This window comes from Pipra filicauda, unplaced genomic scaffold, assembly GCF_003945595.2.
Source record: "Pipra filicauda isolate LSUMZ 115617 unplaced genomic scaffold, ASM394559v2 scaffold26_size5592650_pilon, whole genome shotgun sequence".
Classification (NCBI taxonomy): Eukaryota; Metazoa; Chordata; class Aves; order Passeriformes; family Pipridae; genus Pipra; species Pipra filicauda.
Genome location: NW_024104387.1, coordinates 4,496,414 through 4,523,794, shown reverse-complemented (window position 1 = coordinate 4,523,794; position 27,381 = coordinate 4,496,414). Strand labels below are relative to the sequence as shown.

The following is a 27,381-nucleotide window of genomic DNA, read 5'->3' as shown; positions in this document are numbered from 1 at the left end:
TTCTTGAAGTTCTTTTGGGCCTTTTTATGGATTCCGTACTTTCTGTCTCTTTTTCTTTTTCCCTGAATTGTTGACTGTCTTCCTTTTGGATGAGGATGATTGGATGGGATTTCCTTTTCTCCCCAAACTTTTCAAAAAAGCGTTTTTAGTCAAGTGGAGGGATCAGCATTGAATAGCACAAGGCTATTTCCTTTTTAAGGACCAGATTTCATGATCACATTTTTGTTATGAGCAGTCTTCTATAGTTTGCAAGGTGAGGCAAAAATTGGACTGTCTAAGTAATAGAAATATAATGGTTATGACATATGAATGCTGAAATCATTGCCTTGGTGAGAGTCTTTGAAGTGCATTACCAACCTTAGTTCCCAGTATAGGGGCAGAGCTGGGAGAATATTTCCAAGCTAAGCTGTCCCATGTGACCAGTATTTGAACTGTTGCAGACATCTTAGTGCCAGCACTACTATGTGGATTTACCAAAATATTTTGTGTTTGATATTATGAGAATTCCAGATGCTTCTTAGTGAAAATACCTTAGTATTAGGGCATAAATTTAAAATGTAAATAAAAAATTATTAAAATTTGTAATATCCCTCAAAATAAATAAGATGTATGTAAATATATTTGTATTTTCTGATTGGCGTAATACTGCATAAGTATGAAAATTTTGCTAATGAATTTTAGAATCTTTTAATTTCCGTAATTCTGTAATTTATTTTTTTTTTCCAGTTTCTAACATGTCATGTCTTTAATATGCAGTTAATTAAAGTAGCATTTGATGAAGAAGTAAGTCCCGAAGTGGTGGAAATATTTAAGAAACAGTTAATGAAGTTCCGTTACCCCCAGTCCATCTTCAGCACTTTTGCATTCGCAGCTGGGCAAACAGCACCACAGATAATTTTACCAAAACAGAAAGAAAAGAACACTTCATTCCGGTATAGACTTTCTTCTTCTTTCATTGCTGATGTTCTTGTTTCGTATTAGTCAAACACATTGAACAGTCTGAGGGCTTTGCACAAATGTAGATCACTTTTCAGAAATGTCAAAATAAGTGATTGCTATTCTGCATCTCTTTATATTTCCTGAACAAGAGGTAGATTAGTATGATACAGATGTTTACTTGATATGGAAATTGTATTATTTATCTAAATTTCTTGATGCAGTAGGTTTGGACAGGCACCTTATTACATTTTGAAACATACTTATATTTTGAAAATATAAGTAGCATCTTGAGCTGTGCAACCTGTGCCAACATGGAAACAAGATTCATAGTGTATTGTAGGTTAACAACCTAATCTGGATTAGAATTCATTTTACCCTGTGCATTTGCTTTAGTGGTTTTTAATTTAGAGTTTGAGCTTTAGGTCTACTTTTAAGTTTTATATTATACATTAATTTTACTGGACCAGCAGCATCATTAGTCTATTCCAGAGTGATAGCTCCTGTGATTCTCTGTTGATTATTGCATTGTTGACACAGAAAAGTAGAATCCCAAGGTAGTCATGAAATCCTAAAAGTTTAAGGTAATTTCTGTCTTTCCTGCCTTTACTTTGTCAACTTTCTAGATTTATCACATTGCTAGCAAAATAAAAATACCTAAAGAAAGATGATATCTGCTTATTCATTGCCATTAGACATTATAGACACAAATTTATCTCAAAGTAATAAAATTTGTGTTTAAAAATTAATATAGGAAGTAATTTTTCTGAAGTTTATAATTACTGACTTCGTATTAAGTGAAAAATTATCAAATACATTTTATTTGTGTTCATCATAGAAATCTGTAAATGCTATTAGGGAGAATCATATGCATCTTTCTAAATATTCTTCTTGCTTTGAATTTATAGTACCTTCTCAAAAAGCATTGTGAAAGGAGCAAAGCGTGCCGGGAAGATGACAATTGGACGCCAGTATTTATTAAAGAAGAAGACAGGCACAATCGTGGAAGAAAGAGGGAATCGCCCGGGCTGGAATGAAGATGATGATATCTCTGGTAATAGTAAAATATTTTTTTCCATGTTGGTTAATAACTCTATCCTATTATGCTTCCTTTCCAGTCTGTTGAATAAGAAATGTTTTCAAAATGAAATCGAAGAGTCTTCCTAGGCAGGAAAGAGAAGGGTTTCAAATCTGTACATTTAGTGAGTGTTTTCTTTTGCCATGGCGAGGCAGAAGAGGAAGTTGACTTAATTCAGTGGTATGGTGAAGTATGAGATTATTTTTTATTATCAAACTATTTAAATATAGTATCTTTTAGATCATTTTTTTTACATCATACTAGCATAGATGAAAAAGCACAGAAGCATGCTGTAACCTCCATTTATCTTTAAGCATCTGCAATTAGTCTACAATGAGAAAGCAGTAACTGGTGAGATGCAAGAATGAGCAAACATTATTGGAGGCTTTTGTGGATGTGGAACTGACAAATGATTTCTGAAAGCAGCAGAAGTCATTACTACTGAATATAGCACTTTCCAAAATTTTGGGTGGAAGGATTTGGGGCAGAAGGTAGAAGGGGATTTGGGCACTTTGTCCTGTTTGTGTGATGGAGTTTGACTTTCTCCAAAAATGTTCTATTCTTTCCATGTGCTGCTGTCAATATATCCTTATCTGGATGGACCACTGCTAATTTATAATAAACCACTAGAGGGAACCAGATTCTCCTGTACATAAACAGGTGGTGTTTTGTCATACCATTCTTTCTTTTTAAAAAAACATAAGCATCTCAGATAATTAAGTGTTTATCAAACACTGATACTTTCTTCAAAACATCAAACAAGCCAAATTTTCTTTTTGAATATTTGGTCATTGAGCAAGGCAACTTATGTGACATATGAGCAGATGCGTGAAAGTTGTCCAAAGCAGGACTAAAGCACTGTCTCTGATCTCTCCAAAATGGAAGAAAGCCATTGCAGTTGAGCTGACAAATATTGATTCTCTTCTTTCATTCCAGATAAAGTGGTGAGAAAAAGGCAGAAAATAAGATTTAGAAAATACAGAATGTCTTTACAGTGCTGAAAAATTACTTTCTTAATTGAATTTCCAGCATTTTCCTTAAGGGCTGAGTTAGCACGTATTCTGATGTTGCAGATTCTTTGGATCAGAAGCAATTCTGCAGGCTGTACTTGGGTGATTTGGGGGTGATTTTGTGTCCTTCACCCAGAGACACAAAGCACAGTCATACCTGTGTAGACATACTGCCCTTGATGATGAAGAAATTTTAAGGTTTTGCATTGCTGATACACAAAACAACTGTGTTCTTCCATGAACCCAGGTGTTATATAAACATTAGTGAATAGTCACTTTTTTCCTCCCCTAACAGAAATATAAAATATAAGTTATGGTGAGTCTTCAGGCCTGCTGTTCTACAGATGTTTTGGCTGGGAATGTGTAAGGTGACCAAGGGCTAACAGTTTGCTTTTCTCTCCATGCAGCACTAGCACATCAGGTATAGTCAGCTGACAACAGTGGTGGCTCTTTGCTTCAGACAGAGTACAAATAGCCATAGGAAGTAATCACTGCAATTTCTTTTATTTTGACTGCTGTATTTTTGACTTTGTTTTTGACTTGTTTGCAAGTCTCAAAAACTGAAGTATGGGAAATTATGCAGCTTTACCAACAATGAGTCAAACAGGAACTATCTGCAGCAGGTGATGCATTTGTCTTAAAAAAGAAATGTTAAAGATGGGGTTGGAAGGAACTTCAAGAGGTCAACTAGTCCATCTCTCTGCCCCAGGGCAAGATCAACATACATCAACTGTTCCTTGTAGGTGTTTACCTAACTTTTTCTTAGAAGCTTTCAAAGACGAAGGTTTCACAACTCTAGGCAGATCATACAACCATCCTTAATGCTGGAGAAAAACTTTCTGATATTCAGGACTAAACATCATCTTGCTGCAATTTGATGCCTTCGTTTCTTACTCTGCCTCTGTATACATATAGAAGAGATGAATTCCTTCATTCTGATTGCAGTTTAATGTATTTATAGCCTATTGTAATGTTTCTCTGTTCTTTTCTGGATATTAAATACCCACAGTTCTTTTTTTCAGTTCTTTGTTTATTAGTCTTGATAGGCTTATGATCATCTTCAATGCTCTTTTCTCAGACTTCTTAAACTAGTCCACATGTAACTTACAATGTGATTTCCAAAACTGGACACTGTAGTTATTATTTGTTGCCAGTGAACACCTAACTTCCCTCCAATTCCTCCTCATCATTTTATTTTCAGAGTTTATAATCTCTAAATCACTAATAAATTCTGTTTCCTATAGGTGATCATACTAGTGTGTTCAATAAAACAAGAGACTGCAAAACCTGCTTTTGCAAATAGTCACATCTCAAGAACAGTAAAATAGAGGGTTTATCCCTCGTCTTTTCAAAATCAAATAAATCAAGTTGAAGATATTGTGTTGTCTCTCCAGGTTAAGAACATTGATATGAGCTCTTATCTCTAGCTTTTTATGCACAGGAAAGTGTTTTGCAAATGCTGATCACCAGTATACCTCCTTTCATGAGAGAAAAGTACATTTAGAAAAAAGTATTTTAAAAAGTGCAACCTCATCTTACCTGAGTCAGTTATGGTTTTCCATTGAAATCTGTTAAATACCAAGTTTCTGTATGACAAAAAATAAAATTATTTCGAAAACTGATTTAATTTTGTTTCTCATTAGTACACTTTATACTTTAAATGTTGTGTGACTTCTTTCTTACCATGACAAATATGAAAACACAGGAAAAAGAGGAGATATCCACAGTATTAAACTCTGTTATTCAGATCAAATAGAGAATTTTTGATTTTGTTTGATGAGCTGAAAGGGCAAAAAACATGACTCATTCAGCTTTTATGCTAAGATGCACAGAAAAAAAAAATCGTATAGGTACTACTGTAAATTCTGCCAGTAAAATTTTAATTATATCATAATTTTATTTTTTTAATAATTTTAATTTCCAGTGTTATAAAGTATTGTTTTAAATTTAAATCCTTATGTACTTTCCAGGGCATCATTCTTGAAGAAATACTTCTCATACGCACATATCTCAATGCCTGAGGTGGTAGCAAGTAACTGATACGTGCTGTGAGCAGTAAATCTGCTTTCAGAAGCATTTGGAAATAGCTGAGAAGTGTCACTAACAGGCAGGTGGCAGGTTTTGTACGAAGACCTTGCTTGACTTGAATTTCAGAGTAGTTTGAACTTGTGACATAGTTTTTTATCTCTCATAGTTGAAGGTTTTTCTGCTTTGAGAAGTGCAGCTGATGTGCACGGCTGAAGAAAGCTGCTGTTTGACACTGAAACAGAGACATTAAGAAACCAACAGTCATCTGTTGTGAAATTAGAACACTGAAACATTTTTTAAGTTGAACCAAGCCTTTAAGAGATCATACCTCTTTTGAAGATAGTTTAAAAATAACAGAATTGCGTGGTCCATTTTTATCTTGAATGTGTAATGAATTTGTAAAGAATTCGTAAAGAATTTGTAAATTTGCAAAAAAATATTATCTGTCTTTGGTTCAAATGAATATGTGAGATGACTTTTCCCAAGATTTTAGCAAGAGAGATGTCAGCCATGCCAGCCACAAGTGCTGGAGGTAACTGTGCAATATAGTCAGGTTTCCTAAGATACTATTTTATTGTTTATGAATTTTATAAACTGTGGTTTGTGTGTCTTAGTTCTTGCCACTTGTCACTGAAAGACAGAATAATATATTGTTTAGAAGAAAGTAGCACTGTTTTTTGTGTACCTGCTGACCTCCCCAGTCGCAGACTCCTAAAGATTTTTGATTTAGTTTCAGACGACAGCGAAATGCACACAGGCGGGACCCTGAAAGCATCAGAAAAATCAACAATGGAGCAATTAGTAGAAAAAGCCTGTTTCAGAGACTACCAGCGTTTGGGACTGGGGACCATCAGCAGTAACTCTTCTCGCTCAAAAACAGAATACTTAAGAATAACTGCACTGAACAGGATGTATTCACTTTGCAGGAGGTGAGTTTACCAACACAGTTAAGGAATTGAAAGTAGAGGCACGTATATGTATATTTGCATAAATATATTTGCATTTGAAGTCTCTTCTGTTCCTAAACAAAAAGCAAGCCTCAGAAAGAATTATAAATAAATATTTTCTTCAAATTAAAAAATACATGTTAAAATTAAATTCATGAAAGTATCTACTTTCGAAGTTTGTCATGTACTGAAAGTCACATAACTCTGTTTTAGCACATGAATGTCACTAACTCCTCTTTTTGTTGTGAAAGCTGATGTAGTTTACTACCATGGCCCACAAACATTCTTTTTAATACAAAAGCATATCTGCATGAGTCATATCAAAAGACATTTGCATTCTCTAAAGCCAGTTTTGACTAGTCATTGCTTTCATTATGGACAATGGAATCACCAATTCTTCGTGGAAGAAGGACGCAGAAGAAAAATACTAGATCCTTTCTTGTTTTATGACTTATCTAAAGTACTGTTTTTGTTTAATCACCACTGAGTACAACTCAGATGAAAGCATTAAATCTCTGCATTTTCATTACGCATTGAACATTATGCAGACAACTCTTTCCTCCCCTAAAACCACTGGGTTTTAATATTCTAGAGGGCGCTTTTTTAAAAGGTAATTAATATCCGAGCAGATTAAAAATCTCAGGATATAAATACTAATCTACTGCTATATTAGTTTGGTTACTGCATTTTAAGAAGCTTGACTGTAAATGTCACGTACATTTATTTCGTCTGACTGCAGTTCAGCAAATATTAAAGAATTGAATTTACAGGAACAGTGTATATTATAGAGAAACAAAGCTGTTTAGTAAGCAGTAACTGTTCCCTATGTCTCAGCTTCTTCTTAACATATGAAATTGGCACTTAAATTGATTTTTTTTTTTGAGGAGGTAGAAAATAGTATTTCATATTCCTTGAATCCTTCTTTCACAAACGTGAACACAACTACAGTCTTGCTGGGATTTCCACCTTTAAAGGTATTACATCGGTGAATTTCCTAATCTCTCCCTGTATTGTAGTGTTTTTAAAAGTACACAAACAGTTTCAAGCAGTGTTCCAAGGAATCTGACTGTAAAATTTAAATGTATTTTGCCATAAACCAAAAACTATTGTTTTCATTGTGATACTTTAGGCAATCTAACATTCTTTCCTTTCAGTTCTCATATTTCATATACAAGTGTCAAAACAAAACTACTGCATCATTTGCATGCCTCAAAATTCTGTTTTCTGTCATGCTTAAAAATACGGCTTCATTACAGTGGCAGATAAGAGATACACTAAGAAAAAAAGTACTGCCAAATAAAATGTAACCTTAAATGGAAAGTGACTAATAGTGATAGTCTTGCAATTTTTTCATAATTCAAGTTCTATTTAAAATGCAGTTTTCTTTACAAATTGAGGTATTTACTGGGATTGAACTAAAAATTACTTAGTAAATAAAAATCATTCCAACAGGTAAGGCGTCTTTTCATTAAGATGTATTTTCAGCTTGTAATTTTGTGTTGGTGTTTTGTTGTTTGTTTTTTTTTCATCGTTGAGCAGTTTTAATTGTTGTTCAATTTTTTTTCCCCTCCTTCTTGTCCCTGCAGTTACCCTGGGCTGCTGGTGGTCCCCCAGTGTGTCCAGGACAGCAGCCTGCAGAGAGTGGCTCGCTGTTACCGACACAACCGCCTGCCCGTGGTCTGTTGGAAGAACACTAAAAACAGCACTCTTCTGCTAAGGTCTGGGGGCTTTCATGGAAAAAGTGTTGTGGGCCTCTTCAAATCACAAAACACACATCCTACAGGTGAGTTGATGCAGCTAGGCTTTCTCTACAAGGACTTTTACATGGAAATACTTACTTTTCTGGAGGAAATCAGTGATTCAATTGAATCAGAAGTCTCAGGATATGAGTGGTTATCTGATATTATTAATTACTGTATGTCAAGAAGCAGATCCTGAATGGTATGAAAGTGGTTCAAAAATGTCAGTGAATAATTTGGACAGAGATTACAGACATACCAGAAGTCTTCAGTAAAATCTGATATCTCTTAAGTACAATGCAAACTTCTCCTGTTTCCCTTAAATTAACTTTTTCCATTACATGGTTTATGTAACGAGTGTATGATGTCCCTTTTAATAGAGGACTACATAAATGTTATAGATATCATTGTCTATTTGATTTTTCTCATGTTTTTCATTGTAATACTAGTTTAATTTCTTTCTTTTGTAAAAAATAGACTTGAAAGGTTCTAGTTGGAGTCTTTGCATTAAGTAAATCTCTTCCTTTGTGTGATCAAGACTGGACCAACACAAGATTTATCAGAATAGTTAGTTTTTCAGAAAATAGTATTAGGGCAGCATTAATTTTGGAAAGAGCATTATTTGAGTTTCATTATTCACAGGCAGCGTTTAGGATGCTTATTATGACTGCCTGGATTTCCATGTCATATGCTGATAATTTTTTCAGAGTTAATTTCATGCCAAGAAGGAGAGTCAGTATTTTCTGTAATCAAACCAATAGTTTTTTAGAAATTATTCAAGGATTAGGCTATAATTTTTCTTTTTTGAGTCCAGGAACTCATTAAGGGAGCAAAGGAATTCCTCTGTCCTGTTAATGTTTACGTTTCACTCCAGTATTGACTGAAGCATAATTAAAAGGTCTGACTTTACTGTAGTTTATTCTGTAGAGTTTTTCAAAACCTATAACAAGCATACTGTACACTTATATGCAAGTCACATAAAATTAGTTTGAAGATTACATTATTTAAATATTTTCTACATAGTCCTCCTGAATTTTTCCTTCACAGAGTTTCTTTATGAAAACGACATTTTTCTTACTTGTAAAGAGCAGTTTACATCAGACATAATGAAGTTTTTTATCTGTATCAAATGCACCTTTAAAATATCATGATTTCAGAGCTATTAGAAAAATGCTTGTTACGTTAGACAGCATCTGGACTGGCTATTAACAGTAATTTGTGAATCACTAATTATCTGCTGAATATTCATTGCTATAGCATTGATTCAGTGTACCTCTGCCATGTTTTGTGGGGGCATTTTTTAGTTGGAGTGGTGAGCAAGGTAATGAATTTAAATTTATGTATGGCATTTTTGTTGAAAGGATTAATGAAATGTGGCAGCACAAAGCTAATGGCTACACCAGTTCTTCCACAGGCTTATGGTGTGAATCTTAAGCATGGCAATTCAAATGTTAGTCTTACACTGATTTAATACCATTTATCTTAGCTGAAATACTGGCTAGACATCTTTAACCTGGTACCAATAGAATAAATTGAAAAAAATGTGCAGAAATAGTCTTGAAATTGTATAAATAAAAACACCTCCATGTCTTCTCTAGTAGCTATCATTTCTATGTGCATGGGAGTAAGAGAGCCTTCCCAAACAAGATTTTCAAAGCCTGGCCCAATAAAATGTGTTTCCTGTGTGTGATCTTATTGCTTTTGTAGGTGATTTCTTTTTAAATTTTTTTATGGTCTTTTATATTGCCATTGCCACACTTCCAGCAGAATATTAGGCAGTAGGTGAACTGATTGACAGTAACTATATTTGACAGAGATACTTGCTTCTGGAGTTAGTTTGTTTTCAAATGTGGAAAAAAATGGAGACTCTCCTCAGGAATGTACTGCAAGGAAAATTGAATATATTTATAGGATAATTATTTTATTCAAAATGAAGTTGAAGCCTGGTGAAACAAAACTGATGAACAAAAGTAGTTATACACAGGTGCATGTATTTGCCTCAGTAGGAGTTGTGCACAATGAAGGAAAGTTTATATTGAAAAATGCATTGTGATGCAAGTTAAGAGGGCAACGATAATCTGAAGTTAAATTCAAGCTGACAGATTCATACCTTCCTAAGCAGAGATTTCATAGGAGTAGATTTTTATTAGGATGGATTTTATTAGGATGGATTGATACACGGAAACAAAGAGGACCTGCTGGAATTCAATGAACATTTTTGTGATCTCCTGTTACATGACCTGTTAAGCTTAAGTTTTCAAAGCATAGTTGGAGATCCATATGTTATATAAGAAAAACAGAACATGCTTTTTAGAGAAATTATGCACAGCACTGAATTTCTGTCTGGAACTAAACTACGTGTGCAACAGAATTGTATTTAAAAGGATTATTAACAGATGTTTGAATATGGAATGGAGAGTATACAGGTCTTTTGAAAAGTTCCTTTGATACATGAAAGTTGGTTTCTGAAATACACTTTGACCTTTCTGGGAATTTCATTGCAGAGCATCGTAGTTCTAAATTTCTAATGTTGTTGTAAACATTCTACACCTGAATTACAATGTCTTGGTCAGCTGCCCTGTAGGAAGAGCATTTCTGTTTCTTGTATGTAGTAGCACTATCCAAGAGAACAGTTATCTTGATGCAGGCTGGATTATTGACTGTATTAGGAGCAACCTGCAACCAGGCATAATAGAGCACGTTAGCAGAGAGGCAGTCTTAGTGCATTGCTAAGCAATGCATTTCTTTCCTGGAAAATGGAAAATGCTTAAATCCATTTTGCTGTAATGACCTTCGTGATACAACACTTGAAAGATTAGTCATTTTATAGAAAACCCAGTTAACCTGTGCAGTAGGGGGTTCATGCTTTTGAGTCACCTGTAGTCTTTCACCTCTTTATACTGCTGTTAAGCCCTGTGTGATGGGATGACTGGTGGTAAGGATGAAGGGCAAATTTTCCATCTCTAGTCTTTCACAAGGACATTTTTACTCTCAGTCTTTAATTCTGATATGTGCCTAGTTCAATGACAGACTTTCATATAAGTCAAACTGTTTGTCTTCTGAATCTTTTTCCTAAAACACATGCGACACTCTTCAGAAAAGAAAACTGTAAGTGCAAGTGGTATGGACATCATCCTTTCATTTAGAGATTTCACTTCCTTTCATTTAACTAAATCGTTTAGACCTAAATTGACTTTTTGTGGCATTATTTCAAGGACTAGGAGACCCAGAGATCATTCCAGGCTTAGGAGTTGAAGAGAAAATAATGTTCCTCTTCAGGCTGTTTCCACTTGGTCAGGCAGAAACAGCATGTACATTATCTAATCACTTCCTAATTGTACTTTCAATTCAGACAGTAATTTTAACAGGGCTATCATGAAATTTCCTTTGCCACCTCCAGCTAATTAGGTTACTGTCTATTAGTCTCCAGCATAGAATATGATTGTATCATCACAGGAGAACACGATTTACAGGTTACCATGTTTGTTTGTCAAAATGTGTTCAGTCAAATTCTTTGACTCTATCTCTTATTCTAAATCTTGGCTCTTGTGGTCAAGCTACTAAATTCTGTTTAAACAACTATGAAATTTTTGTCCTTTAGTAAGTCCAGAGCTGGCTGCAATAAACAAGAATTCCAAAAATTTTGTTAGTAATTTAAAAAAAACCCTGACTTACTGATAATGGATACTGTTTTTGTCATTGTAGTATGGCACAGGACCTGATCTTCATCTCCTTTCCTTCCTTAAAGTCCTTGCATCTGGGCATAATGGGTGTAGGTTTTTTATTTTTCTTATTTTCAAGGGTTTTTTTCCTTGGTTCTGTGTTTTTGTAGTGGTTTCTTAAGTTTTAAGATGGTCTTAAGTGAACTGTCTGCTTAACTTCAGCACTTTCTCAAGGCATCATACCTTCTTATCTTGCTTTTTGTTTCTCTGCCCTCTGTTTTTAAACTCTCTGTTTCCTCTCTGGCTTTGCTTTCATCCAGTCTTTTGGAGCCACTTCTCTTTCTCTGAAGTAGTCCTTTTCCATGTCTCCAGCAAATTAAGGAACACTGGTAACAGTTGGAGAATGATTCTGTTTCTGAGATCTATGGTCATCTGAAACAACATTCTTGTAAAGGATTGTTCAGGGGTTTTCAGAGAAGGAATTGTGGTACTCTCAACAGTGCATCCCCCCCTCCTACAAGTTACCCAAACATGTGGGAAGACACTTCCTGAAGTTACCTGCTGGTCAGCTGGTGGACTGTCACTGGGGAACAGGAGTGTTACTTTTCCACATTGGAGATCTCTTAAGGTGTATAATCCAGGTGTGCATGCCCTGTCCATCCTCTTTCCTCTCTTCTGTAATCCATTGAAATCATCAGGTTCTGGGGATAGGGTACCTGAAGGACATGTGGATTGTGTCCACTGATGTCTCTAAATACAGCAGAGTGTATGAACACCAGTGTCTGGTACACATGAACTTCAGTGAATGGGCACTGCATCTCAAGGAACCTCCAGGTACAGGTAAGTAGCCTTCCTTTTCCGGAATGAGGAAGAGCTTCTTGAGTATGATTTCAACTTACTTTTGTCTAAGAAACAGTTCTGTCTGTTGTTGTCTGCACATTGTTTTCAAAGGCTGAAATTTGCTGACAAGTAGCACAAACTTAGAAATGTTTTTCCTTTGGAGAGTGAAGGGAATGCTACATTATTTTCACTGTTTGTTTTCATCACTGGCTAATGGTGGATTTTAAGTAGTGACCATGAGGTTTCAGACGTTCAACCTTGTGCAGAAGAGAACATTGCTGAGTCCTGCTCTGCAGCCAGGTGATGAACAGCTGAACCTTTGAGAGACAAACTATGACATTTTCAATGCTCTGCTTTACAGAAGAAGCCTTTTGTTTTGCTATTCTGTGTATTTCTAAATTGTCTTTGTATTTTAATGTATTCCATTCTTCTTGTGCCTCTAGCTCCTGCTTCTTTAGAATCTTCAAGCAGTATAGAACAGGAAAAATACCTACAAGCCTTACTGAATGTGATATCCGTCCACTGCAAAATGAATGGCAGTAATACTCTAACTGTTAGCCCAACAATTGCTCTGTCTCCAGGTAAAATTGGTTTGTGTAGTGCTTTTCTGTGATTAAGTTGAAGAACGAGTTTTCTCTGATAGGATGTTATTTCAATGTCCCATATGAATTCTGTTGTTTCTTTGTTGTTAGACTTACCAGATAGCCTGTTCACTCTTAGCTTCAGTGAATGTGTTTTCTGTATGTAAAGGATGTTTATAATCCTTCCCAAAATATTTTTGGTATTAGTCTTACAGTAAACAATCATCCACCTGTGGGTCATAGTTTTTGGTGGAATTCACTTGAGTATGATGGTCAGTCTTGAGGCATTAGTCATTTATTACAATTCTGGAACAAATAAAATAAAGTTCTCCAGAATGTCAAGATGCCAAAACTTTCCAGTTAGTTTTTTTGTTTGTTTTTTTACGATACAACAATTACATGATATGAAGAAGCAAAACTAAAAAGTAAAGTCTTTTACAGCAAATTAAGCGCATTGTAAACTGCATATTGAATAAGAGACTGCCAAATTGAAAAGAACACAAAATACTGCTCTATTTCATATAATGAAGCAGTAATGTGATTGCAAGCTCAGATTTTGTATGAACAGATAGACTGTTTAACTGCAGCAGCAATGGAAGGCATGTGGGCATTTTTATGTGTTGCATACTCATAGTGGGTTTCTAATGTAATTTCCCAATAGAGCTTTTCTCGCAGTGAAAACTCTTCCAAAATACACTGTTTGAGTTATGCCTAGGTGGAACCACCAAGAAATTAATCCATGTTTTACTTGAGTTATTTTGTGATGAAACCTGATAAGGTTTATGTGAAGGTAAAGCCAAGGTGTCAGAAAGGACCGTGTAGCTTGAAATTGTGTCTGTCTTGTCTTAGTTGTAATTGACCTAATATTGCCAAACAGTGGCTTTTCATGTAAAGTAACACCATTCCCAAAGTGTGCATGCTTTGCTTCATTTATTATAAAATATGTTGATTGCTTAGCTGTATCTAACACCTCCATACTGCTGCCAATGGACACATTTGTCTTAAAAAATAAATCTCAAGTACAAAGTTGGCAAGAATTAGCTCTATTGTGTGAAAAAGGGCATTTTATCAGTTATGATAAGTGTTAGTCTGGTTAACGCTGTAGTTTTTTAATCTTCTATTCTTTTTTTGGCTGACTTTAGGCACTGAAACGAGGGCTTCAAGAATGTCTACTGTGTTTAAGCAGGTAGTGCCAGGACATTTGGATGTAAATCTATCCAATAGCTTTTCTCGAGGAGGTTAGTAAGACTAGCTCAAAGTCTATTATTTGAAGTATTAAATGATAAAAAAATGTTAATGAAATAAAAATAATTATATTTCTTAGTGATTCATTGCTCTGTGAAACAACAAAACAGAAATTACAGATTAGCCTTAGTCCACAACATTATCTAAGTATGAAATTTCTGTTCAAAACCTTTACAATTGAAATAAAGTTTGTTTCATGTTGGAATTAGTGAAAAATAAGGCATTCGATGAGGAATTATGTTTCTAAATACTTTAGAATTCATCTGTGTTTTTAATTTGTCTAAACTGTGTTGCCTGAAAGTGCATATTTTATTTTATCATTTAATACACTTTAGAGTCTCCAATTGCAGATCATTCCAGTATGTTGGCTGAAGCTTAGCTGATGCTTCATAAAGTTGCAAATAATCCATCTGAATAATTTTACTCTAGGTAGCAGTTAATTATGTGGCCAGGCATAATAAGTAGGGAGATACAGTTTGGAAATAATTATTCTTAGGTACAGGAGCTCATCAGTGTCATTTCTACAAGAACCTTTCATTCTGTTAAGTGGATTCCAAATACTTTTTCACTACTTTTACACTTCTAGTCTGATGAAATTGTTATGATTTTTCTATCTGCAATATATGCATAAATTAATGCACCAAATTCCTTAAATACATGTTTGTTAATATAGGGATTCATCTATTTCCTGAAAGGGAACATTTTATATTTGATTTATTACCTTTTGGCCCTGAAAGCTCCTCTTAAAATTATTTCTAAGCATCTAACAGTTGTTTTTCTTCCTTTTTGATACCTCATCTAAAATTAGTTAGACCTACATTGACCTGCTGAGGTCTATTCCAACCTAAATCTTACTGTGTTATACAAAACAGGTAGCTTCATAGGGGGAAGGATAAAACAATTCTGTAGAGAAAAACCTCCAAAAGAGTTGGATGGGATTAAGGAAATGAAAGAAGGAAAAATGTTAGAGGGAGGGGAAAGGGAAAAAGAAAAGAAAATGCTTAGAGCTATATAGAGAAGTGATGTGAGAATTGTAGCAGAAGGGAAGAGAGGAAGGGCAGGAGAAGAAATGGTGATCACCAAAACCCAGAAAATTCTGTGCATCTTTATTAATCATAGTATATCCATATTTCATATATAAAAGTTTTGTGTATGTTCCCTGCTCACTGTCTTGTTACTGTGTTGTATTGTAGTTGGAGATGAAAAAACAAAGTGACTTTAGCTGGCTAGGTAAAATGATTAAGGACCAAAGAGAGCAGGGGAGAAAGTGCCTGCAGTTCTTAAGATAAAGTGATGGCTGTGCCCAGCCCGACTTAGTACTGAAATAGTGAAAATGCTGGGTAGCTGACAGCAGATGTTTGGTTGGATTCCATCCCCTTGTGCTGGGACAAAAGTGCCAACAGTGAAGTGGTGCTGAGGAGCAGAGGAGGTGCTCCAGATAAGTAAAGGAAAGCTTGCTGGTTGACTGCATGGAAGTTGTCTTTTGAAGATAAAAGGATTACTGAAATAACTATTGCTGGTTTCTAGGATTAGAGTTTGTGCTAAGTGTGATAGGATGAGTTTGTTGCTACTCAGCAAAGAAAAAAGGAGCCTCAAGGCAGTATTAGGTCACAGGCGTGTTGTTTTGCTGGACTTTAAAGTCTCTTGGCTAAATTTGAGCAGTAATCAGGAAGAGGGCAGAGAAGTTATCTTGTGTCTTGCTGGATTGATGCCACACCTGCTCTCTATATCTGAAAGGTGTCTATTCACAGTTCAGCAGGATATGTGAGGACTTTGCTGAAACATAAGAATGTTTGACAAGTACAGTGGGAGCCCTACTGAGGGTGAGAAGCTGACAGGGTAAGAGGGAACAGAGAGAGGGAGTATCTCCCTGCAGAGAAGTAAACACTAGGTTTTTTAGATTAGTTGACACAATTCTTTTAAAAGAACTTGTAAAATACACAAAGTATATGAAATCTTTAAAATTGTTCTCAAATTCATTATTGCAAAGTTTCTTACTACTTTTTCATAGCTAGTTATATTTCAGATGTGAAGTAGCAAGCAACCATGGATTATGTATTACACTGTACAAAATACAATAGCAGTACTTTTGTGGTTTGGATTCTGGATCACTCTTTCTTTTCTTGTTTAAATTATCACACATACCAGGGCTCAAAAGCCAGGTTCAGCTATGATACACCAGCTGAAAATTACATTTTCTGTTTTTTGTGCTATAGACAATGTATTTTTAATACACGTTATTTTAAAATTTAAGTTAAAAGATACATTCCAGTGCTTGAGGAGTATTTCGCATTTTTTGAAATCATCATTGTTCTGAATACTCATCAATTGTTCTGATATTTGTGTCTGTGTCAATGTGGTTTTTTAGTTTATCTGGAACACTGTAACAAAGTATCTGCCCAAAGCCCAGTCAGGTTGTTTTTGATCTGAAATATTTGTTCAAATACTTATATTTCATAATATTATATTTCATTATATTTCATTCTTGGACTTTTTTTTGGCAATACCTTGGGTGATATCTTTCATAAGAATTGCAAGTTCACTCAAAATCCATAGTTTTTCTTCTTATATTACTTCATAAATATAGTGTGGCTCTACAGAGCATCACTTCTTACCTGGCATTGTTGTGTAATTTAGTAGAATAATAAGTTTTTTAAGTATGATTTGCTGTTATTGAAAAAATACTAGGATATTTATAATTAATAAATACAGACCCAGCTCAGAGAATTAATAGCAGGTGACATTAACATTTTGAGTATGTTTCAACAGAATATTTGATTTAAAAGAACTTGGTTGTGTTGATGTGGTTTTTGAGCCAAAGATATATGCACTGATAAACATATCAGGCTGCCACAGAAAATGAGAAGTTTTGCAAGGGGAGAGGAAATCTCTTTGTGTGGTAGATATTACATGTTTTCTAAATTATATACTTGTACATGGTCCTCTAAAAATGTTTGGAGGTGCATAGAACAAATGTCTTTCACTCTGCTTTGATTTTGAGGTCCAACAAATTATGCACTTAATGCACCTAGATTAAAACAGTTTTTTTTAAAAGGCATTAAGTTTGGGATTTTTAATTAAGCTAACTTTCAACTGGGTAGAAGCTTTCAATAAGAATGATTTAATTGCTGCATTTCCTTTGGTATTATAATTATGGAAAAGCATATGGTGGCTGTGCTACATGTTTGAAGCTATTGCAATGAGAATGAAAATTATTCCTTTTTGATAAATGAATGCCTCCTTCCCATTTTATATTGATTTTGTGGCTTGATTAATGTTTTGTCTTGTGATGACTAAGATTTGTGCTGTCTGATAAATCGTGTACTTTAAAGAAATGCAATATATACTAGACCTTTGGAAATTAATAAGTAACCCTTTTCTTTTCTCCTGCAATGTGTTTCGCTGCAATGTACATTCCATTCCTCCTCCTTCTGTCTTAACTGTTATCTACCAGTGCTTGGGTACAGAGATAAATGTTTCACTCATTCAAATTCCAAATCAGCAACTAAGGAAAGAGTCCATCAAGGTACTGTATTCTGTGTCCTAAAAGCACATTCTTTTCTACCATCTTCATAACTGCTACAATATCCTAATACATTCTAAAGTGATACTGACAGACAACTTTGGTTCTGCATTAACAAAATTTTTAATTTTTTAGCTCAATGTTGTGATTTGGTTTTGTTTTGGAATTTTTTGGCCATTGAATGTATGATGCAGTGACACTGATCTAACACAGAGTGATACATAGAAATTTTCAGTGTGAAAATTTTAAACAGCAGTAAATTAATTCTGAAAAAGAGTATTTAGTATTCCTACTGCTTTAATAAAATAGCTAAGAAATACTGTTACCTAGTCAATTAGTTTCTTTCCATAATTATTGTCAAGGTTAGTGAACAGGGAAAAATTGATTTCTGTCACATCAGAAAGTCATAATAATGCAGTATATGCTAAATAATGAATGCTAGATACTGCTAACAAAAAATAAGGTACTAGGCAAAATTAGGATGGAAACATAGTTGTTCCTTTTAATCCATGCTATCCATCTCTGGTAAGCATGTTCATCTGCATGTATTTGTAACCAGTTTTGTTGCTTTTGGTGTGCTCCAGGTGCTAATGATGGCTGCTTTTGTGAAATGCTCCCAAGTGTCACTGTGTATTTCTGTGTATGTCGTCTCTGGGGACAGCAGTCTGTGTTGGAGCTAGCATTTTTCATACCAAATGACCGAGAAGTTAACTTCTCTTATTCAATGTTTGCTGCAAATTCTGCTTGCTAAAGTCTTTATTATTTCATCTGCAGTAGTTGAGACGTGGAATAGAAGTTTATACTAAACACGCTACTTTACTGGGTGAGGTGTTTATAAAACTGGCTGGCTGTGAAGTGGGAGCTGTTTAGAACTGTTACTGATTCATGAGCTCCTGCCAGCCATTCCCAGTTACTCCGATTCCTTTGCTCACCTCTCGGGCTAATAGCCAGACAAGCAGACAAGCTAAACTCTACAGACAAGTCCCTGTTGAGGATTACTGTACAGAATTATTTTTTCAATAGAAATGTAATCCTGCTTCTAAAAAATAGAATAAAATTATTTTGCTGGTTGAGCTATCTCAGTGGAATTTACTGTTATCTGCAGCTTTTTCTTCTTTGCAAGAAATGTTAACTGTGCATATTATTAGATTTTCCTGAAGAGTGTGGGGTGTTGGTCCTATAGTATCTAAATTTCTACTACTATGAGATATTTCTGGTGCCTCTTTTCGATATCTTTCTTTGCAGATTTGTGGACAAGAGTCTCTTGTGATAACCTGATTAGTGCATATCGGGTTAAAGAATTTCACACTGCCATTTGAAAGCCAAATTTAGTATACTTTAAGGAATTTGATTTTTCAAGTAGTGCTGTTTATATTCTGAAAACCCAGTACCTTTCAGCTACCTCACAGTGGACACACGATGTCACAAAATCATGGTTATTAACTTAGGCACAAGAAACAGAAAAGTATTTACGACTTGTATTTTCTTCTGCTAGTGCTAAACAGGCCTCGGCAATCTGATTTATTGCTGCTTTATCATGATAAAATCACAAAACTTACTTAAGCATGATCAGATCAGAGCATGTCTGTGGGCTGTAGAAATTTCCTCCTCTGGAAATAACAGTACAGCTGCAGCAGCAAGGCAAAATATGCAAACTAAAAGTGCTGCTGAGAGGTTGATGTGAAGCCATTCAAATATTGCTGTGCTGCTTTCAGATGCGAGTCCATGGTTCCACATTTCCACATCACACTGCACTGTTTCAAGCTCATGTTGTTGCTAATTTTGGTATTTCTGTACCATGCCCTGCTGCCAGAGCAGTGATTTGAAGTGTAGGGCTGTGATCTTCTAGGCATCCTTCTCTCTGCTCACACAGCTGTACCACTGTCCCATCTGCTACAATGTGATTAAAAGAAGAACTTTCCTAAATTCATTTTGATTTCTAATTGTCCATTAGAAAGGACAATTAGAAACTAAAATTTGTGGCATTCTGCATTTTAGTCGTGGCATTTCAAGAGTCAATATGGAATACTTTATCCTGAAATGTAATATTTGAACTGATCATCCTCACATACATTTTCATTAGAGTATGATATGGTTGATACTATTACACTGTGTAGGGTGAAAAGAACATAAGAATTCTAGGTAATAGGGAATTTTAAGTGATATTATTTCCATTTTTAAAGAAAGCAATTATGTAATATTCTTAATAGTTAGACTTCCAAAATAATATACCTGACAAGGAAATACTTCAAACTTTTGTCCCACTTTCTGAAAAGAACACTAGTAATTTCATTTCTGTACACTTAAATAGATGTTATTTGCAAGGTCTGATTCATTTTATCATTGTATTACTGATATCATAGCAACTATTTTCTCTACAATAGAAAGTGCTGGTGCAGAGCATGATTAGTATTTTAGGTTACATGATAATGCAGTAGGATGGTTTCGACAAGTTTTGTTACGAAAATATTTCTTTCCAGTATGTGCTGTTAATTATGTCCTGTGAGGGGTGCACGTGACATGTTTAAGCACTCTACTTTCTAAATTATGTTAAGCATATGCCTTAATAATTATGATCTTCAGTGCCTCACACAAAGAGGTTTTTAAATATTTCTCATCCTTATGAAGGTGTATGGGCGAGTCTTCGTTCAAGCAACCGATTTATCAACACTCAGACTCCATTCATTGATGTTGGTGCAAGACTCGCAGGGAAAGATAACACCCCTTCCTACAGTAGCAGCAGTTTTCTGCAAAGTCAGCTTTTGAGAAGACAAGCAGCCCTCTATATATTTGGAGAAAAATCTCAATTACGGGTAATGGCAATTTTTTTTTATTTTATGTTAACATAGTTTTTATTTGGCTTGAGTTTAATAACTCTAATGTTACAAAACAGGAAATAATACTCTAGATAAGGCAGATGGATAACTCTCCTAAAGGTCTAAAGTCTTATGAGAAGTATTTCTATATGCAGAATAGCAGTTAATGCTGTATAACTTGGTGGGGGCTAGGGTGGTGAAAATCAAGCTCTGTGGTCATGTAATATAACAAAGTTAACATAAAATATACTACATTATCTTGAAGAGCAGTTAAAGATCAGGCTCAAACCCACAAAAGTTCTGTGCATTTATCACTTTTGGTCAAATATTAATGTATAGTTGAAGTAAGAGATGCAACGATGGGCAACAGATGACTGGAGAGGAATGGAATAGCTTTTGTACAAGGTAAGAGCATTCAAACTGGGAAGAGCATGGCTAGGAAAGACATGCCTTGCTATGCAACAGAACATCCAGAAAAGCCTTCATATTCAGAAGTCACTGTTTCTTCACTGTCTCGACTGCTGTCCTGCCTTGGCTTTGCAAGGAGCAAGGGCAGCACAGTTGGGCTCTGCTCTGTCACTGCTGGGATAAAGCTGAACAATGGGACTGTAGGCAGATGGAGTGGGGCTGGTGCAGCAGCAGTGGAGCTTGCTGCCCCTTCCAGATACCATTCATATTCCAAGGGAAGTGCTAGAGCTCTGCATTTACAAGTCCTTTCTTTCAGAGCCACACTTAATTACACCTAAATACATACTACTGTACTCTGAATCTGCTGACTGCTTGTCTGGTGTTCAGCTGAGTCATCATCTCGGTGGTTGCTATTTGGGGAAATAGGAAAACAGGCTTATTTGGTGATTTAAAGTGCAGTTTTATTTTTCCCGATGTGTTGAAATACGCTATGAAGGAAATGGAATGCTGTAAATCAGGAAAGCGATTACCAGAGGAGGAAACCTTCGTTACTGTGGGCAACACTTAAACTCACGTTAAGCCAAATTGATGAGAATAGAACTCTGAGCATCCTGATTTGATTACATGAAAAGAACCATGATGTCTGCAGTTTCATACACCTTTTTGGGTAGATTTTAATATTTTATTTTCAGTTGTTTAAGAAACAAGTATCCTCTACATGAATTTTTGGTAGTTTTACTTGTTTCCGAAAACGATTGCAGATTTTTTTTTTAAGCCTCTGCATTTGAAGATTGAAAAATCAGTTGTTTTCTACTTTCTCAATCAAAATGTGAACATACATAAAATAATACGTATTTTTTGAAATACATAACCTTCAAAAACAGTTACTGGTAGTAGGAAAATACATCAGTATTCAATTCTTTCTGAAATTTTGTTATTTTGGGAGGTGGAGGAATCATGCTGTGCCAGAATAATGCATCAATTACACAGAATTGAATTGCCGTAATCCAATAATAACAACTATTCACATTTCTATTTATTTGATTTCTTAATGAATGATTGATGAAGAGTTCAATCATGAATCTAAAGTTGTACTTCAGTCTGCTGCTTTGATGTGACCCTTTAGGCCACTTGTGCAAACAGCGGAAGCTGGTTAATGTATCAGCAGTCACAAACAGTTGAGGATAATATGTTAGTGCTTGGTATAGATTAAAATATTTTTAATCTATTACCATACAGTGTGTATTATTATGCAAAATATTGAAAGAGCTGACTGTTGGATGTACAAGCAACAAGCATTGGGCAAAATCAGCATGAATTATTCTGAAGTACAGTAGGATGTATATAATTTGGAAACGTCAAGGGTCATTATGTTATGCTGAATTATTTCCTTGCTGGTTTAGAGTTCATGGGGTTTTCACTTGCTGTTTGTTTGTTTTGCTTAATAACACAGTTTTGCAGAAGATTAGTCACCTTTGGGCATTTCTAAAGAAGAGTGTATTGTGTTAGCAAATGTAAGAATAAAATTGCATAGTGATTAGGTGTTTTAAACCTTCTATTAATGATTAGTATTTATTGTATAAATTCATTCAAGTTTTGTTTTAGTATAAAGAAATCTTGTTGATTTTTGATTGTGAAGTACTTCCCTAGTTTTTACTAGCATCCTACTAACTTGGAAATTTTTAGCTTTGTAAAGGCATGCATTACTGATGTAGACTCCTATAAAAACCTGCTTTATTCTGCTAAATATCATGTCACATAAATTGATGATACAAACAGAAGCGTACAACATTTTAAGGAAATGGTGCTACTTTTCTCATTGCTTTTTGTCATAGATTATTACAACTTACATTCTAAGAAAGCAAGTTTGCTAGGTGAGTTATTAAATTTGGATTTGAACCATGACAAAATACAAACAGAATTAAACCTGGGCTTTTGCTTTACCACATATTCACTTGGCATCCTATGAAGGAGCTTAATGAAAATTATTTGCAGGCCAAGTTGAATTCAATGAAAGAGCAAATTCTAAAGAAAACTCAAAAAGTTTGGCATTAACATCTTCAGTGGTGCTTCATACATGAGAATTGTTTCTCCTCTTAATGTTCTCCATATTATCGTTTTCATCATAGTCCATTGTTTTGGATTTTTTTTTCAGTTAACTAAATTATTTTCTTAATTTGGTCCTTCTCTATTATTACTGGTTCTCTAAATGTAGTAAGTTAAATAAAACGAGGAATTCTGCTAGGAAAACTGTCTGGTATTCTCTGCCTGCTATTCTGTGCTGAACTAGGTACTTCAGACAGACAACTGTCTCAGTGTACAGTGACTGCTTAGATGAGTCAGCTAGTTTGTAGTTGTGATAGATCTTTTTGGGTTTGAGGGGTTTTCTGCTTTATTGAACTCCCAGAATCTGTCCTGCACTGTTGGTATGTCATTCATAGTTATTTTAATTTTTATTTATTTATTGCTAATTTGCTTTAAAAATGCTAAAGGAAACACATTATGTTGTGTATAAAGAACTCAACAGATTTGTCACTCAACTCTAGTTTTTCACTAGTATTACTACTAAATTTATTATTAAAAATATGACTGCTGTGCAGTTCATTCTGCTGTTGTGAGTAGTAGAAGAGTACTTTGTTATGGTACATTTTCCAAGTGGTGTAAGGATTTTTATTATCCTGGGCAGGTGAATTAGGAATTAAATTATTTAGCAATAAAGCAGACAACACTTTGGGATTTAAGGAGTCTGTCAGTGAAAAATATGCTTCCCTTTTAAATTTCATCTGCTGTTGTCCTTTTCATACAGGGGTTCAAACTTGATTTTGCTTTGAATTGTGAATTTGTTCCTGTTGAATTCAGTGACATCCGACAGACAAAGGCAAGCTTTAAAAAGCTGATGAGAGCTTGTGTTCCCAGCACAATTCCTACTGATTCTGAGGCAACATTCCTTAAAGCACTTGGGGAGTCAGAGTGGTTCCCACAGGTAATCTATATGACAGATACTTCTGATAATCTATATGCAGTACTGCTCACACAAAATAAATTTCAGGCTCTTCTGACAGAGAACTATTGTGTTCTAACCAGCTGTTCTTCTTTGCTCATTTCAATTATTTCACATACTATCAATTCTGTCATTACCTAAGTATTATTATTTTAATACAATCATAACATTGACTAATCTGGGAGGCATTTTTTATAGCATAATTTATGTTTTGTAGCATGGAACACATACACAAGAAGAGATCACTGGTTTTTCTGTCTATATAAATTTATGGTCTTGGTTTTAACTGGTTTTTCTTATTTTATGTATTTTAAAAATCAGGAAAAAAATGTAGAACAATAAATAAGCTTTTTTATTTTAAAACCAATATTCTACTCTTCATATGTGTTCCCACCCTGAATTTCGATATGCACAAGTTAACAAATAAAGCAAAAATCTGTTGCCTGTTGTGGGATATGGGGAAGTGCTTGTTGAGAAGAGAGGATTTGTATGTGTGTTAATCTGATCTCTTTGAATCTGTATCTTTATTTCCCTATGCCATATTCCCTTACTTAAATATTAACCAAACAAAGGCAAGACTGGAACACACTTTGCAAGATTCAAATGAAGAAGGATATGGGAAAGCCAGCTCTTTGTAAATCTAAAACCATTTTAATTATAGTGAATGTTTTTTAACAGTTGCTTGTTGTGTGTGGAATCTGCTGCTGTATATATTCTTCTCAAATGCAATTAATCATACAAAACAGAATTTTTTATGCTGATTTCCCAGAGAGGAAATACATGTGAGTAACACAGTCATTTCAGTAATTCCACATTTGAAAATACACTCCTGATTGAAATGTGCTGTAGTGCAACAAGTGGCTTAACTTCTTCCCTGAGGTGTGGCCACTCCATAGAGAGCAAGGAGCTGGTCATGGCTGTGCCTGGCCAACATGTCTTTCAGAAAGGGGAAAAGTGGGAAGAGCATGAGGACGTGACTCCCTCGTTGTGTGAACATTTTCAGGTGCAGTGGAGTTGAGCGAGTTGATAAGTGTAGATAAAAAAATTGAATGTCACTTGGAGGAAATAAACATGTCCCTATAGCAGCACAGAGACTGAGGGGAGATAACACTGGAGTTACTCCCTTTTGGCATGTTTCAGAGGATCACTCTTTGCATTGAGTGTGTCACTCTTTGCTCAGGACTAGATCATAATGTCACACATTAGCTGTGTGACATTTAAACCACATCTCTCTGCTTTAAATCATGTCATATGTGACTTATGTGATAAAGTTAATTTATGATCTGGCACATTTTCTACTATTCCCGTGAAAGAACACAGATCTGTCATTTAGGAAATGTGTTTTTATTGTATTATGCTTTCCTCTTCTGGGCAATAGAAGTTTAACGTTATTGATTTTAGCACTGTAAGGACTAACTCTCTCTTTATAAGAATGTGAATACATAAGAAGAAATTTGAAATGCTGCCCTGTGTTCTGAATGCAAATTATAAAAATGTGTGGTTTGCATTTTTAAAACTGAATATGTCTAACCAGATTGCATATAAGTTTCTTCATTAAGAATGGGAAAAAACAGCCTTTCTTCTATTCTACTGCCTGAGAAAGTATAGAACAATAAACTAGCTGCTTGTGGTTGTAAAAGTGGTGCTTTTTTCAGTGGTTTTCTATAACAAATTGAAGGAAACTTTGTTTAGGTTTTTTTTTCCTAATTAATGGCTGTTTGAACGCTTAGAGGAGTCAAGGTTTTTCCATCACAATTTCCATGGTAATATTCATCAGATTGGTGGTTTTTTAAGAGGAAAAAATCAGACTGCCCGAAACAATAATGAATTTTCTAGTGTTTAGCTATTTGTTTGGTTGAGCATTTTTCCTCTTATTTTCTTCAGTTTAATTTTCTTTTCACTTTCCTGTGCCTTCTGTCCTTTCTGAACTTACTTTTTCCTTGCATAAATGGTCTTAGATGTTTCTTGCCATCTCTTATTTGTCTTCCTATACTGTTTTCTTCCTCCTTTCTGGCTTTCATCTTTCCTACTGCTTCTATTGGTTGGTTATATTCAGTGCTCCACAAAGAGCAATACTGTAAAAAGCTGAATTGTTTATATGTTATATTATCTCATTGTTTACAAGAGTGCTGTCATAGTACGACAAAAACAGTGGAAACACATATAGTTTTTCCTTTTAGTAAAAACAATGTGAAGTCTCACTGTAAGATAAAGTTGCTCAGATTCACCTGAATTTTTTCAACCTGCTTATACCTATCACATTTGAAATGGCATCATTCAAGTCAATAACTCTTCCAGAGAAATTAACTAACTCACCTGCTCAAGGAATTTTAGCATCACTGCATAATGAGTATGAAGTTCAAATAATTAATGTGTCCTCTTTCCATATGTTTTAGCCTGCTTGCCCAACTATCTGAACTGTTTCTGGGTCTATTTTTGCATTTGTGGTTTGATTATAAGTAATGTTATTATTCTTCAATTCATTAATTTCCAACTTCCATGAGAACTAAGCATTAAAAATATTACCTTGTAAATATCTTACATAGGTTCTCCATCAAAATACTTAGTGACTTTATGGAACCTTAACATTTCACAGGAAATTATTTTAGTGTTAAGCCCAGGATGGAATTTCTCTACAGTAAATCTGTCAGCCATTCTCCTTTTTATGACAGCTATTTTATTACACTACTCATTGACTTTAATAGTTTAAGTTCCTATCTTCAAAAATTTCCCTAGTTTTATTGTAGTTCAGATGGAAATTCTTAGACGGCTACATTTTATTGTTGTCTAATCGGTTGCATCAAGGTGTTTCTCTGTGCTGTATGTTAATCTCAGAACACCTTTTTAAATATTAAGTGCTAAAATATTCTAGTTATTGATATTACCTAGAAATTTATCTTATACTTGAGTACATTATTCATTCGTAATGCTTTATAGCTTCACAGGATAATGCAACTGGGTGTGATCATCTCTGAACTCCTGGAAAATGGTTCTTCTGTTATGGTTTGTTTGGAAGATGGCTGGGATATAACTGCACAAGTAAGATGCTATTAAAACCTTTAAATAGCTAAATATTAAGAAAAAACACCAAGCATTACTGTTTTACACAAGTGACAGATAATTTGCTATAACATTGATAAATTTGTGTTGTGGCAGCAGAGACGAAACTAGAATGCATGAATCCTTGCATTCATTTGCAATTTACACCATGAAATAGTTCCTTGAAATGAATTTGTTCCTAAGGTCCAGATGTACTTAACAATTCTAAGGCTTAGATACAAAATCAGCATTCCTGCACCTGACCGTATGTAAGAATGAAAACTAAAAGTTGCCACAACTGTTCTTTTTAAACATACTACATCTAAAGACAGAAGAAATTCATTCTCTTCCATTCACTCCATAAATGGAGTTAGGAGACCACACACAGGGAGAAAACTAAATTTGTGCCAAAGTGACTGTAGCACCTGCTGCAAGGACAGATCACCACAAACTATAAATTAAGTGAATGAAGACCTGGTGCCTCATTTTGTAAAGGCATTGTGTCCATGCAGTTGTTTCATAATTCAG

The 27,381-nt window shown here is 34.9% G+C and overlaps 1 protein-coding gene across 5 annotated transcripts in view; it reads left to right on the top strand.

The window, feature by feature from the left end:
* The window catches only part of SBF2 (SET binding factor 2), a 258,678-nt gene that overhangs the window by 208,685 nt on the left and 22,612 nt on the right, over positions 1–27,381 (top strand). For 2 of the 5 annotated variants that reach the window (XM_027737242.2, XM_027737251.2), the window contains exons 24-33: positions 757–932; positions 1,845–1,990; positions 5,783–5,981; positions 7,586–7,782; positions 12,684–12,821; positions 13,964–14,059; positions 17,521–17,592; positions 20,218–20,402; positions 23,620–23,796; positions 26,752–26,853. In XM_027737242.2, coding sequence (XP_027593043.1) covers positions 757–932; positions 1,845–1,990; positions 5,783–5,981; positions 7,586–7,782; positions 12,684–12,821; positions 13,964–14,059; positions 17,521–17,592; positions 20,218–20,402; positions 23,620–23,796; positions 26,752–26,853 — 1,488 coding nt within the window. The remainder of the gene's footprint in view (positions 1–756; positions 933–1,844; positions 1,991–5,782; positions 5,982–7,585; positions 7,783–12,683; positions 12,822–13,963; positions 14,060–17,520; positions 17,593–20,217; positions 20,403–23,619; positions 23,797–26,751; positions 26,854–27,381) is intronic. The other 3 variants (XM_027737269.2, XM_027737260.2, XM_027737278.2) reach the window with 2 other exon arrangements.